Here is a 15,959-nt window from a genome sequence, read left to right as displayed (position 1 = left end):
ATGCATGCTTCAGCTGAGCATATTTATAATACTGCGTGGGGAGTAAGCCAAATTCCGCCCTGAGGACCGAGAAGGACTTCAGTTCCCCCTTCACTAGCACATCCCCTAACGTCGACACCCCAATGGTATCCCAGTGTTTGAACCCTCTCAACTTATTCAGTTCCGGCAGCCACGCGCAGTGCCAAAAAGGCGTTCGTCTAGTCAATTTCCGATCCCATCCAATCTCCCGGTTCTCCCTTTGCCATATCGCCAGGGTGAGTCTAGTCGCCGGCAATAGCCGTCCCGTACCCTTGCCACCATAGAGGTAGTGATTGTATGAGTGTGCGCTCATGGCGTACCGCTCTAGAGCATACGTTGGGTGCATGGCGGGGGCGTGGAACCAGTCGTTAATGGAGACCAGGTGTTCCGCCCAATAGTAGGCCTCTACGTTAGGAAGCGAGATCCCCCCGCTATATTGGTGTCGCTGCAGAGTCCTTAGCGCCACCCTGGGTTGCTTGCCTAACCAAAGTAAACTACAGACCTCCGAGTCGATCTCCCGGAAGACCCTTCTGGGAACCGGATAATATTCGTTTTGGAATGCATACAGGAACCTGGGTAAGGTTATCATCTTAAACATGGCTGCACGCCCCAGTATCGTAAGCTGCAGCCGTCGCCATCTGTGCGCGTCCTCTACAAAGTTTTTAAGAACCCTTCCGACATTCTTACTATAGGAGACGCTCTGGTCAAGCGTTAGGAACACTCCAAGGTATTGAAACCCTTCCTTCGTCTTCTGGAGGCTGTCTGGGACACACGGCCACTGCTCCCTCCCCCTTGGATCGTACAAAACCGACTTGTGCCAGTTAACCCTATATCCCGAGTGGGCACAATACCGTTCCAACTCCGAGAAGATTATCGGGATCGTCGTGTCCGGGTGGGTGACATAGAGAAGGACATCGTCAGCGTATAGGGAAATTTTTTCCTCCACCTAGTCTTGTGGTCCCTTGCGGAACCCCCTAATCCCCGGATGCTGCCTAACCATTGCCGCCAGTACCTCAATTGTCATTGTGAATAGCAGGGGGGACAAGGGGCACCCCTGCCGTGTACCCCTATAGATAGGGAACTCCCCAGAGGTGACCCCATTTACTCTCACTCGTGCCCTGGGGTACGTATACAGCAGTCGCACCCACTGGCGGAAGACTGGTCTGAAGCCCATGCACCCCAGGACCCCTTCCAGGAAGGGCCAATGCACCGCATTGAATGCCTTCTCTGCGTCCAGGGAGAGAAACCAGTGGGGATCCTGAATGCCGCTCACCGCCTGTAGCCAGTTATGCGTTCTCCGCAGATTCAGTCTCGTCGCTCTGCTTGGGAGAAAGCCAGTCTGGTCCAGGTGCACCAAATCCGGGAGCACCTTCCACAGCCGGAGGGCCAGCACCGTCGCCAACAGTTTCACTTCAATATTGAGTAAGGATATCGGGCGATAGGAGGTGCATTCCTCCGGCTGCTTCCCCTCTTTGAAGATCGGGATGATCGTGGCCAATCGCAGATCCGGGGGGAGGCTTCCCTCCTCATGCGCCCCCTCAAATAAAGCCAGCAAGTGGCGAGCTAAGAGATCTGCCATTTTAAAAAAAAATTCTGCCGGGAACCCGTTCGGGCCCGGTGCTTTCCCCACCCGCAGCTTGGCCAGCGCCTTTTTTACCTCGTCCAACGTGAGGGGAGCCTCCAATTCTTTGAGGTCCCCGTCCGCGAGCACTGGCAGGTCCAGATCCACCATGTACTGCAGTGCATCATCCTGCGTGCCCAGGTCCCGTGCTGCATAGAATGCCCGGAAGTGTCCCGCAAAAGTCTCCGCGATCTGGGCATCAGAACTCACCAGAGTCCCCTGCGCATCTCTCACCTGCTCTATCCACCGCGCGTCCCTCTCCTTTCTACTTAGCCACGCTAAGAGCTTACCGGACTTATCTCCGACGTCGTATAGACGATGGAGCGTTGCCATCGCCTGTTTTTTGGCTTCTCCCGTAGCAAGATCTCTATACTGCCGTTGGACGTTGAGCAACCGGCGGAGTGTCTCCCGCTCCTTTCCGACGAGATATTCCCGCTCCAGCTTTAGTATGTGACGTTCCAGTGTCTGCATTGCTCTCTGCCTTTCCCTATTCTCCTCTGCAATCCTATCCTGAACCCTACCCCTCATGACCGCCTTCATGGATTCCCAGAAGGTCACCGGCGACGACACCAAGCCCTCATTGTCGGCTAAGCAGACTTTGACATCCGCTCGTATGCCCCTCAGTACCTTCGAGTTCTGCAGGTCCCAGGCCGACACCTGCCAGTGTCCCTGACCCCGCAGCTGGTGTCCCAGTGTCACCAGAAGGGGGGAGTGATCGGATAGGTCCCTTGCGTTGTACTCTGCTATAGCCCCCCTAGTCAGGATGTGTCGAGCCATGAAGATATAATCCAGTCTGGAATACACCCTGTGGGGACCAGAGAAAAATGAATAATCTCGCCGTTCCAGGTGTAACCATCGCCATATATCAGTCAAACCTATAGCCTCTATCATGGTGGCGAGGGCAGTCGGAGGTAGGTCTCTTCCCCTGTCTCCCGACCTATCAAGCGCCTGGGCCATCACATTGTTAAAGTCGCCCCCAAGCACCTGCACCGTATCCGCCGTATCAAGCAGTATTTCCGCCACTCCTTTCAACGAGGCTGCCTGAAGTTTAGGTGGTGCATAAGCAGACACTATTGTGTATTCTTTCCGTCTCCACACTCCCCGGACCCCCACGTAAGTCCCTAGTGAGTCCGTCCACGTCCGCGTCACCCTAAACGGATGTGTTTTCCGTACCGGGATTGTCACCCCTCTCGAGCCTTGGGTAAATCCCGCATGCGCTAGGACCTTGTAGGGCCCTCGGGCTAGGAATCCACAGTTGCTCCCCATAAGATGTGTTTCTTGCAACAACGCAAAGTCAGGTCCTAGCTTCTTAATGTATGCATTTACCAGGCCTCGTTTGATTTTACTACCCAGCCCATTTACATTCCACGTTAGGATTGAGAACCCTTCTCTGTCTACTCCCTGCGGTCCCTGGGCGTCAGGCATTGCAGCGCCATCGGTGGTGATTGGTGTGGTGGCTCCCTGGTGGCGGCCAAGCCCCGTGTCGTGCGTGCCTTCATTGACCTGTCTCTGTCCCGCGCCCACCCAACCCGCGCCAACTGTCCCTTCCCCTCCCCCCCCCCCCCATCTCCCAATACCCCAAAACTGTGGTCTTTTGATATTCTTAGCCAATTACCAACCTCCTTTATATATAAATACAACTTGCTAAAAAAAACGGGTTGGATACCTATGATCAACTCCGAGTGTCACATATTACCTCTATTATCTCACAGCCCTCTCCAACTCTTCACACATTATTAAAGACTATACCCAAAGCATCCACTATTTATAATTATTTACGAGATACTGATTTGGTCACACAAAAGACTAAAATAGAAGAGACATGGTAAAGTGATCTTGATACATGCTGGCCGCTATCACTTTGGAAGGGCATATGGATTAAGATTCAGAACTCTTCTAGGGCAGCAAACACTACGCAAACTTTATTTTTTGTTTACAACAGAATCCTAATTACACCAACTACCTTGAGTAAAAGATTCCATACCACATTAAATTTATGCTGACTTGCTCATCTCCCACTGCTGATTTATTCCATATGCTTTTTTCTTGCTCACATGTACACACTTTTTGGAAACAAGTATGGTCTCAAATCAACTTAATTTTTAATACTAAATTTCCTTTCTCTTTTACTCACATTTTCCTAGGCAGCCTCTTCCCCATTTGGGATAATGTCTGTCTCAATATTAAAGTTATTGACTTATTATTAGCAGTCGCTTTTCAGCAAATAACTATTAACTGGAAAGACTCTACAAAAATGTCCTACAAAGCCTGGTGGTACACTGTTTGCCATAACCATAGACTGGATACTGCATTTGTTTATCCTATTAATTTGGCGACGAAACGCCTGGATTTATGGTCACCTGTTACAACATACTTTGATGTTTGTGCCAAACGAAGTTCCATGGTAAAGCCCTCTCAACACAAAGTTCTCAAACCACCTTGATTCTCCTAATGGCTCCGTTACTTTCTTCATATTTCCCAATGGTATCTTTGTTCACATATCCTGTTTTATCTTCCTTTTTTTAATTTTGATGTCCAGAGTCCAATATCTGTATTTTAATTATAAAAGCTTTCATTATATTGATTTGTACTTCAGATTGTATGTTATACTCTGACACCTTATTTTCTTTCAATAAAATTCTTTTTGAACTAAAAAAAAGAAAGAATCAAACCTGAATTCAGTGACCAATGTAACAGTTACATGCACTTGCTTTGTAACTATAACAGGCATTGGCAAATCTCATAGGTTGTGCCTATGCAAAATCAATTGGCTTTGTCAATGTTTTACTTGTCGCTTTCTAGTTGAGCTACTGTGCAACATGGTTCAAAATAAAAGCTAGGACGTGGCCAGCATTGTCCGTGTCATAGCAATTTCTTTTTTTTTTTTTTAAAGCCATGTTGCACAGCACCTCAACTGCTTTGCAATATGTAAAAAAAACACTGACGAAGTAAATAGAATTCACATAGGTGAAAACTATTCGCTTTACCAATGTCTGTTAACTGTGCCCACTGCAAAGCCTTGCTGGGACAAGGATAACGCAAACAGCCAAATATATGAGAGGGGACGAGCTGATGGTCTCTGCACCAGGCTACACGTTTTGCCAAACATTCTAAATAGATGGATTTAGTCAAGAAGGCACCTAACCAACTTCAGCAGGTAAGTTGAAACTACTCAGTTTTTGCTTATTCTCCAAACATGGAGGTGTAAACTGTGGAGATTCTGGTGCAGGATCCTACCCTATTGTGGACACAGGAGTTCCTCCCAGAAAGGCAGACAGATCGGAAAGCAAATGCTCAGGCTCAAGAGATCAGGCAACCATACTATTCTAGCACCAAGCTGGGCTATCAAAATGACTAGAGCCCAGTCTGTCTGGACCCTCCTCGGGGCAGGAAGCAGGACAGGCAGCAGTGTAAAAATGTTCAGGAAGTACTGGAAGCCAGTGTTGGCAAAAATGTGCCCCCTAGAGATCCTATTGGAGGGAAAACTAGAACGCAGTCATTTTGACACTGCACCTAATTAGCAGTGGCAAAAAGCTCCAGTCAGGGTAACACCAATGGTTATGATATCCGGAGACATTATGGGATGAATAAGCAATTCTTGGTCTGTCAGCTTTTTGGACCCCACCAGAAGAAGTCAAGCCATTTCAAAAGGTGCAGAGCCTACTGGTACAAGATTAAAGACTCAATTCTTTCCAGCTTGATGCAGCACCACTCTGCAGTCATGGTGTCCATCAGGACCTGCACAGAACTTGGCTTGAAGGATTGGAGACAGGGTTTCGGAAACAGACAGCCAGCACAAAGCTCCATGAATTTGATATGAAGCCTTTGTTTCACTGGGGGCCAGATATTCCTGATTTCCACCTTACCCGTCTGACTACCCCAAACCAAAGACTGCTCATCGGTTTACTGAAATCTCTGACTGAGGGAAGGAGAAAAGTCTGCAGCATGAAGGGTCCTGTCCTGCTGCCTTCGAGATGCAGGTGAAGTCCCACAAACAGCCGCAGCGTTGTGCCCACTAAAATTAAACGTGAATAGGAGCCGGTGGGCTACAAGGAGAGGATGATGGGAATGGTAGGTCATTTTATATTCACAAACTTCAGCAACTTTGGATCGAAGTAATGGATTCCCAGCTAAATATGAAAAAAATGAATCTGGTCTGCATTAGCTGGGCAAGGGCCTGCAAGGGAAAATCAAGGCGACCACCGCAACGTCCTCTTGAGCTGCAAATATTCTGCTCAACTGATTGAGGGCTGCTTTTATCAACCGGCTAAAGCCTTGCCTTCAAATAGCCTCTGAATTTTCTCTATTGTTGATTAAACTGGCAGGCAATCGAAAGGAAGCCTAAGAAACCGGATGTAAAGTGGCTGTCTTTACAACGCTCTGACGCTAAGTTGGCCTCTTCACCAAAATGTCTGGCTCCTTCAAAGGGCAAGTAAATAAGGATGCCTGAGCATTACGGGAAAACCAAGTAGCTCACATCCTGATCACAACAATGGTGTCAATAGCAAGGCCCATGCAGTCTATTCTGTCCCTTAACACATTTAGCAGAGTCCTGAATTGTTCGGGCAATGGCTGTCCTGAATTCATCAGGGACAGTGGTCAAGATTTTGCTGGCCATGTATTAAAGCGCATGTCTATAAAATCCCCGTAGGCAGATGGTGTTTACGGATCTGGATAGGAAAATATACTGCTGCCAAATATATTAATGTGCTTCGATTCTCTATCAGGCGGAGTGGAAGGTAATGCGTTCAGATTGACCTTGCTTGTGGACGCCGGGACCACTAAGCGTCTCCGGGTCTGAAGTTAGGTGACAAAGAATGGGTCACTAATGTTTAGCCAGTGGATGACTAATGGGATGAGCAAAGCATGGTTTCATTCAAGCCACTATCAAAGTATCTGTTAAGGCCTCAATGAAAGGCAAAAAGCGCTCCGAACTGGCGGGCAGGCTCCATCAACAAGTTTGATTTTGCTTCAAACGTAGATAGTTGGAAATCAAGCACTGCAGCTGCCCTGCGGACAATTTACCATAAAGGAGGCACTTTTCGCTTAGGGTAAACTGGAGGCGATTCTAATCAGTCTCAGGGGGAAGAGTCCATCCCATTTCCAATCTGTATGTCCATGCACGATACAGCATCAGCATAGTAATGAGGGCGGAAGTTGTCCGGCTATTCATTGTCATTATGTGGAATGTTCTGAAGCACATTCTCTGCATCTGAATTTTGAGTTGTACAGGACCGCTAACCTCCAATACACCTGGTGTTGAGGGAGACGCTGCAGTGCATCCAAAGTTAGAGGTTGCATCATAGGTCTACTTCAGGCCAACGCCTGACTCGGAGTCACAATGGTGTGATGCCAAAAGCTGCATATTTGCGATACTAGAATAATAATTTTGCTAATGTACACAAATTGCGGCAATAATTGGTAGGAGATAAAAATAAATGATGCTCAGAACTCTGAACAGGGCATCACATTGTTTCAGAATGATGCCTTGAACTGCAACACTGCATTTTATACCTAGAAGGAAAAAATAACATTTGAAATTCATTTGCCTTTAAATAGATTTTAGATGAAATGTTGATCAGAAAATATTACCTATGTATCTGATCTTGTCTACTAGAACGGACAGGAGCCAAGCCATCGATTTCATCGAAGAAGATGATAGAGGGTCTCATCAGGTAGGCCTGTTGTGTGGCAAAGTAAATAAGTGTCATACACTAATATTCCAAACCAGTTATACATCTGAACAGTTAGGTCTTTATGTCTTTATTTATCCAATATGCACACTACTGCCCATAGGGTCACATCGCTTGGTCCCTCAGGAACCAAACGAAAACAGTTTGAGAAATAGAAAGTGTATGAAATTGAGTTATTAGGTGTGCAGGATTTGAGGCCTCCCCAAGAAATAGGCCCACAATATCCCCTTTCTGGGAACCAATCACCCCACTGACTCAATGGAGAAAAGCAGGGCAGTACAAGGCCTACTCAGTCAGTGCTTTTTCTTGATTAAAAGGACATTTATTACACCCCAACTTCTAAATACTATGAATTGATTTACAAATATATAAATAAAGCAGATCAACTATACCTTGGATTACATTATGAAATCACATATGACCCCTAAAGGGTTGTGAAGCCCAAAATTAGATTACCCCTCAACCTATACTAGATAACTCATCACCATATGGGCGGCATACGTTTAAATAAATCAAATGATTGGCTCTATCAGGGGTCATCGCATTGAAACAACAACCCACATGTTGAAAATACCATACTTTTGTGCGTATGTGTAATAATCAATAAGAACCATGTGCAAATGCAATTATTAATATCAATCAAGCATATCAACATTGTTCAGTAATCCCTCTCAACATTATTATATCAATAAAACATTTTAAATGATCATAACATTTGCATACTTTCAGGCCATATAAAATACAACCATTTAAACAGCCTCAAGAGGGTGCCAATTTCTAGTCACATAAAATGCAGTCATAGAGCAAGACCCTAGTGGGTTCTATACTCCATGTGGCTTCTTTAAACCCCTTCAGCCACATGCAATGCAGCCATAGAACCAACCTCTAGAGGGCACTGCACTCCCAGATGTGGAACAAAAGCTCCAGCTTTGGGAGTACTTTGAAAAACAAATGTCCTAAGTGTAACGCCCTGAACGTCTCAGGATCGTTTAACAGACACGATAATGAGAACGCAACCACTTGTGAAGGTTTAGTTATTTTAATGAAGGCAAAAATAATACAAGGAATAAACAAAGGTTATAGTCACTGGAATCCTCCAGGCTAAGTACGTTACCAGCCCACAGCACGGATGGTCCTAACCGTCCTCTGCATATACGCCGATCCCGGCGTATGCCAACAGAGGGCAGAAATGAAATGGCCGACAATGCCAATCGGTAGTCTGTGCGGGGCACGAAGAGTGTTGTGGAGAATCGAGGAGTCAGGGAAACACCCAGCCGGGGTCTCTACCTGAAGGGAGCAGCCGCTCAACCTCTTCCTCAGACTGCACCGGGACGCGGAGTCACCTCCTGGTGATGCGTCACCGATAGCCCAATCACAAGCAAAGAAGACTGAACCGAGAGCAGCCGCTCGATCGATCCTGTGGACTTCCGAGTCTGTAACGCGGCAAACACCTCCTGGTGTGCGTTACAGCTGGCAGTCCCTGTATCTCTGGTCGGGCTGGGAGTTACGACTCCAACCAGCAAAAGCGCCACTGCGCTTTGACTCAGCCGAGTCAAAAAGCGAAGCTCAATGGTTATCCGGTAGAGCTTCCGGGTCCTTCACAGGTGACGATGGGGCAAGACACGGCCCAGGGAGTAACGACTCGACCTACCTCTGTTCTTGCCTTACTGGAGCACCACTCCGGAACACTGCTCTTCACTAAGCAGGTACGTCGGTGTAAACACAATATCCGACAGCGTTGTACCTCCCGGTTCCTCCCTATATAGGGCGTGTTTTCCTTGAGTTATGTAACAGCTCTCCTGTTTACATAAGGGCGTGTTTTCCTTGAGTTATGTAACAGCTCTCCTGTTTACATAAGGGCGTGTTTTCCTTGAGTTATGTAACAGCTCTCCTGTTTACATAACCTCTCAACCGCTAAGCATCCTGGGAGATGTAGTCCGTTTTCGCTGGTTACCGTTTTCCTCCCCTCGCATGACAGGAATTCTTGACAGTACATCCTCCCTCTCAGCGGCTCCCCACGGGTCCAGCGCTGGCAGGAAAACGCCGATGGAACAAGGAGACCAAGCGCGGAGCATGAACCCCTTCAGCCGGTTCCCATGACTGCTCCTCCGGGCCATAGCCTTTCCACGCAACCAGGTACCACAGCTTCCCCCTGTGCCATTTGGACGCCCGTATGCCCGACACTTCATACTCCACCTCCGACTCCACGCATACCGGCCTAGGTGTCCCAGACGGCTTGGAGGGTGCTGGTTTGAGCAATGATACATGAAAGACAGGGTGTATCCGCAATGACTGGGGCAAGCACACGTTCACGGGACCCATACACTTGGTAATTCGATAGGGGCCCATGTACTTGGGATGGAACACACTGTTCTTTCGAAACCTCATGTTTCTTGTGGATATCCAGACGTAGTCTCCAGTGCGGTACAGTGGCCCGGGCCTTCTCTTCCTGTCTGCCGCAGCCTTGTATTTTCTCTTGGCCTCTATTAGGACAGCCCTTGAGCGCATCAACGTGTCTTTTATGTGTGCCACCCTGTCCGCTGTGGCGGGAATCCTGTCCTCTCTGAACGGATGTAGAAATGGCAAGAACCTGGGATGTTGGCCATAGTTGCTATAGAACGGAGATGACTGTGTGGAGCTGTGAGTGGCGTTGTTATAGGCTATCTCTGCAACCCATAGCAAGTCGACCCATTCTTCCCTGCCCTGGTCCACAAAACATCGCAGATACTGTTTGAGCGTTTGGTTCAGGCGCTCGGTTTGGCCGTCCGTTTGAGGGTGGTAGCTGGTGGACAGGGCGGTCTTAACATGCAGCGCACCAAGTCTTCCAGAATTGCGCAGTAAACTGCGACCCCCGGTCCGACACGCTCACCCCAGGTAATCCATGCAGTCGTACCACATTCTTTAGGAGTAGTGACGCCAATTCCTCGGCCGTAGGGACTCTCTTGCAGGGGATGAAGTGCCCCATTTTCGTCAAGTAATCCACCACCACCAGTATTGCCGTCATCCCCTGGTCTACCGGTAGGCCCACCACGAAGTCCAGTGATATGCTATCCCATGGTCTATCCGGGGTCGGAAGTGGATGTAAGAGCCCTTGGGTTCGGCCATGGTCGGCCTTCATGGTAGCACACGTAGGACACTCCTGTCCCCACCTCCTGACATCCACTCTCATGGTTGGCCACCAGAAATGCCGTCCCATGCTAGCCACCGTTTTTTCAAAGCCCAAATGACCTGCGCATGGAGAGTCATGGCACCAGATGAATGCTTGTTTCCTTAGCCTAGGCGTGGGTATCAATAGGCACCTGCCCTTCAGGGGTATCCCGTCCTTCAGCTGCCATTCTCTGTGACTGAGGAGCCACCTCCGCCATGCGAATGACCTGATCCCTCTCTTTATTCCCCTCAGGAAAGTATCCGGTTGGATAACCCCCAATACCATCCTCGGGGAAATGATGGAATGCTCGGTCGCAGGCAATGGTTCCTTAACTGCAGATTGACGGGACAGGGCATCCGCCTTCCGGTTTTCCGTCCCCGGCCGATATGTGATACGGAAGTTGAACCCCGCAAAGAAGATCATCCACCGCAGCTGTCTGGGAGAAAGGTGTCTTGTGGCCGTCATGAACTGTAGGTTCCGATGGTCCGTGTACACCGATACCACATGTCTTGCCCCCATCAACCAATGCCTCCATTCGGTGAAGGCGTCCTTGATTGCGAGAAGCTCCTTCTCCGCAATATGGTAGTTGCGTTCGGCGTCGTTGAGTTTGCGGGACATGTACGCAACGGGATGAAGCACCCCTGTGTCGTGGTTGCGTTGGGACAAGATAGCCCCCAGCACCACATCGGATGCGTCCGCTTCCACCACGTAGGGGAGATCCGGATCGGGGTGAGCCAACATCGGCGCCTTACCAAAGGCGCTTTTCAGGGCCTCAAAGGCTTTGTTCGCTTCAGGGGACCAGACAAAGTCCTTGGACTTCCTCAGTAGCTGTGTGATTGGGGCCACCAATCCTGAAAATCCATCTATAAACCGCCTGTAAAAGTTGGCGAAGCCAATGAAACTTTGGACGTCCTTCACGCTTTGGGGCACCGGCCATTCTTTCACCGCCTTGATCTTTCGTTCTTCCATCTCCTGTCCCTCTGGACTCAGCATCACTCCGAGGAATTCCACGGATGTGACGTGGAAGTCACACTTGCTGAGTTTACAAAACAGCATGTTTTCCCTCAGCTTTTGGAGCACAGCTTTGACGTGGTGTACGTGCTCCTCCACACTGGATGAATAGATGAGGATGTCGTCGATATATACGACCACGTAGATATCCAACTCCTCTCTGAATACCTCATTCAAAAAGTACTGAAAGGCTGCCGGGGCGTTGCACAGACCGAACGGCATGACGAGGTACTCAAAAAGGCCGAACCTGGTCTTAAAGGCGGTCTTCCACTCGTCTCCGTCCCTCATGCGCACCAGATGGTATGCCCCTTTCAAATCCAACTTGGTGTAGATACGAGCTTTCTTGACCTGTTCCAGAAGTACACTGATGAGAGGCAAGGGGTACCGATTCTTTACGGTTATCGCATTCAATGCCCTAAAGTCCACACAGGCTCTCAGCTCCCCATTAGCCTTCGGGATGAAGAAGAGTGGCGAGGCGGCCGGAGACTTGGACGGGCGGATGAATCCTAGCTTGAGGAGTTTATCCAGGTACCCCCGGAGATGCACGTTTTCAGGCTCCGTCAGGGCATACAGCCTGCCGCTGGGAACGCTGGCCCCTGGCACCAGGTCGATCTGGCAGTCAAACTGTCTATGTGGTGGTAGCACTTCTGCCTTCACCTCATCAAATACATCCTCAAAACTGTGATAAGCCTGGGGGAGAGCCACATCTTTTTCTGCCGCTGTAGCCACCGTCTGACTCCCGCTCTCATCTGCGTCAAGGGATTCCGTTCTTATTCCACAATGCAGGATGCAATACGGTGACGTCAGTTCGATGCGATGTGTTGGCCAATCCACAGAGGGGTTGTGTTTCTGTAGCCACGGCAATCCCAATATGACGCCATATTGGGGCGCTCGGATGATGTTAAAATCGATTTGTTCCAAATGGTTCCTCCCACATCTCATCGGAAGGACCCCCGTGTGCTGCCCGATGGGCCCCGTCACCAATCGCCTTCCGTCTACAGCATAGACGTCTTCGGGTACAGCTTTGGGAAGAAGCACTAGCCCTAGCCTGCATGCCTCGTTGTGGTCCATAAACATGCCAGTGGCCCCTGAATCCACCATGGCCACAACGGGTATCCACTGGTCATGCACTCCCACGTGCACCGTGAGAAACAGGTGTCGTTGTCCCTTAGTGACCGAGTTGGAAAGTGAAGGGATGGATGAGTGACTCCGAGATGCCCCTTCTTTGGTCTGGGAGTCCTCTAGTTTTCCGCCGGTACGTCCACCACGGCTGTTACCGACGGGTTGGCCCGATAACGTGACGTCTTCGGTTTGGCAGGGCATTCACGTACGTAGTGGCCTTTTTTGCCACAATATAGGCACAATCCTGGTTTACGGCGTGACTCTTTCTCCGTGGCTGTGAGGCTCGCTCGTATTGCGCCGATGTCCATGGGTTCTCCCTTGGATGCGGTGGAAGTTTCAGGACTTCCCACTGTCACATAGGATGGAAGGGAGTTTGCTTTTCTCCCATGATCCCCCTTTCTTTCACTTAGCCTATGTTCCAGCCGTAATACCAGGTTGATAAGGCCCTCACATGTCTTGGGTTGTGGGTCAATATGAGCCACGGCGTCCTTGAGCTCATCGCACAGCCCGTGATGGAAGAGCGCCGTCTGTTTAGCAACAGGCCACTTGGTTTCCGCAACCAGCCTTCGGAACGCGTTGAGATACTGCACCAGGTCGTTGGATCCCTGTCTCAACTCAAGCATTTCACGGTCCGCCGTGTACGAGTCAGCCCTTCTGTCGAAGACTTTCAGGAATTCCTCGCGAAAAGCACCCCAATCACATAAGATGGGGTCGTCCCTGCTCACCAGAGGTACGGCCCATTGTGCCGCGTTTCCAGCCAAATAGGATATAAGGAAAGCCACACGAGCCTGACTCGTGGGGAACGCCCTTGGTTTGCACGATAAATGTAGCGCCACTTGTGTGAGGAATACCTGGACTGTGTTAGGATCCCCACTGTACCTCTCTGGTGTTGCCAAGGGGACGGCTACCGGCATTTCCACTACTACCGCAGGGGTCTGGTTCGTGAGGGAGGTGCTGGGCGTGAGCGGGTCCAATTGGATAGCATCCAGTCTGGCTTTTACATCGGCTGTTTCTTGCCTGGAGGCAGCCAATTCAATTTGCACGGTCGCTAAAGCAGCCAGCACATCATCAAGTGTTGCCATGTCTGTTATCGACCGGGAGACAGTTAGTGTTATTAAGGTCGGATATTTTGTAACGCCCTGAACGTCTCAGGATCGTTTAACAGACACGATAATGAGAACGCAACCACTTGTGAAGGTTTAGTTATTTTAATGAAGGCAAAAATAATACAAGGAATAAACAAAGGTTATAGTCACTGGAATCCTCCAGGCTAAGTACGTTACCAGCCCACAGCACGGATGGTCCTAACCGTCCTCTGCATATACGCCGATCCCGGCGTATGCCAACAGAGGGCAGAAATGAAATGGCCGACAATGCCAATCGGTAGGCTGTGAGGGGCACGAAGAGTGTTGGGGAGAATCGAGGAGTCAGGGAAACACCCAGCCGGGGTCTCTACCTGAAGGGAGCAGCCGCTCAACCTCTTCCTCAGACTGCACCGGGACGCGGAGTCACCTCCTGGTGATGCGTCACCGATACCCCAATCACAAGCAAAGAAGACTGAACCGAGAGCAGCCGCTCGATCGATCCTGTGGACTTCCGAGTCTGTAACGCGGCAAACACCTCCTGGTGTGCGTTACAGCTGGCAGTCCCTGTATCTCTGGTCGGGCTGGGAGTTACGACTCCAACCAGCAAAAGCGCCACTGCGCTTTGACTCAGCCGAGTCAAAAAGCGAAGCTCAATGGTTATCCGGTAGAGCTTCCGGGTCCTTCACAGGTGACGATGGGGCAAGACACGGCCCAGGGAGTAACGACTCGACCTACCTCCGTTCTTGCCTTACTGGAGCACCACTCCGGAACACTGCTCTTCACTAAGCAGGTACGTCGGTGTAAACACAATATCCGACAGCGTTGTACCTCCCGGTTCCTCCCTATATAGGGCGTGTTTTCCTTGAGTTATGTAACAGCTCTCCTGTTTACATAAGGGCGTGTTTTCCTTGAGTTATGTAACAGCTCTCCTGTTTACATAAGGGCGTGTTTTCCTTGAGTTATGTAACAGCTCTCCTGTTTACATAAGGGCGTGTTTTCCTTGAGTTATGTAACAGCTCTCCTGTTTACATAACCTCTCAACCGCTAAGCATCCTGGGAGATGTAGTCCGTTTTCGCTGGTTACCGTTTTCCTCCCCTCGCATGACAGGAATTCTTGACACTAAGGTGGTCCCAAATTTTAAGACACTGCAAACGTATGGTTGATGTGTAAAACTGTAGGGAAGGGGGCTCCAGCGCTCCTGCAGCCTCTTCACACATTTCCACTGAGGTCCGTGGTGCCCCTGTACTCCTGGGACCACCAAAAAAAGAGTACAAAATTACGTAAATTAGCCTCTCCCAAGTCATTATTGGATGCTCCAGCCAGGAAAAGTGAATATTTTAGTAGTGGAAGCAAAACTCCAAAGAATATTATCCTGAATGTGAACATAAATGAATGTGTGTCAAATGTCATCATGTTTAGGGAGAGAAGGCAAATTAGAAACTTGAGCATGTAAAATGGTGTTTCTTGACCGGGCCTAGTGTATCCACGTGGCAGAAGGATGTATGGTGAAGTCACTTCTAGTAGATTTCCAGATGGCACAGATTTAAGAAGCAGATGGTAATAAAAAAAAACGTATCAGAGTCAGCTCAAAAACAAAGACAGAGCAACTTTACAGTGCCTTTTGTTAAATCAAATAAAGAGGTCGTGGGTATCCTCTTTGCTTTGAAGGACGTGGTACAGAGTAGCATAAAGTGTAATATTGTTTCTTCACCACTTATTCGCAATTGCACGAGGTTGAAGCCAAACCTTTCGTAGATCAGTTATTCGTAAAGGTCTAGACTGGCAGTGTGCCTAGCCTAAACCTGAAATATAGTGACCTTTCCAGTTGGGGAATAGCCGGCCCATATGCTATTCAAAGTGGTAGGAAGATTATTGGTTCCAGAAACATGTCATAAGTTTGTAAGACTGGATCCGGAAAATCTTGAGCAGTACCTCTGTGAGCCGATAGGTGGCACTGTTCGGCTCTGTCAGCCATGCACTAAGTGACATTTGCCGTGCTTATATAGGCACCACTCCAGCACGCTGATATCAGTTTCATATTTCAACACCAGAAGCACAGAGCCACGACAGAATGCAGATGGACCAGTGTGAAGACAATAAGAACCTACAAAGGTCACTTCATGTAGAGAAATCGGTTTATAGAGCGGTGAGAATAGGAGGGTCGGTAAGGAATCTGCGGCTTGATGGCTTCTCTACCAGAAGAGGTGTTACCAAAGGTAAGTAATTTGTTCATCTGATAGACTTCTAGCTGCAGATTACT

The 15,959-nt window shown here is 49.1% G+C and overlaps 1 protein-coding gene across 3 annotated transcripts in view; it reads right to left on the bottom strand.

Annotated features, from left to right (window-relative positions):
- Nucleotides 1-15,959, bottom strand: part of ATAD2B (ATPase family AAA domain containing 2B) — a 790,780-nt gene that overhangs the window by 491,151 nt on the left and 283,670 nt on the right. For all 3 annotated transcript variants that reach the window (XM_085610606.1, XM_085610608.1, XM_085610607.1), the window contains exon 13: nucleotides 7,232-7,320. In XM_085610606.1, coding sequence (XP_085466732.1) covers nucleotides 7,232-7,320 — 89 coding nt within the window. The remainder of the gene's footprint in view (nucleotides 1-7,231; nucleotides 7,321-15,959) is intronic.

Source organism: Triturus cristatus, chromosome 6 (assembly GCF_964204655.1).
Source record: "Triturus cristatus chromosome 6, aTriCri1.1, whole genome shotgun sequence".
NCBI lineage: Eukaryota > Metazoa > Chordata > Amphibia > Caudata > Salamandridae > Triturus > Triturus cristatus.
The sequence above is the reverse complement of the archived record's forward strand: the minus strand, read 5'-3'. Positions and strand labels throughout refer to the sequence as shown.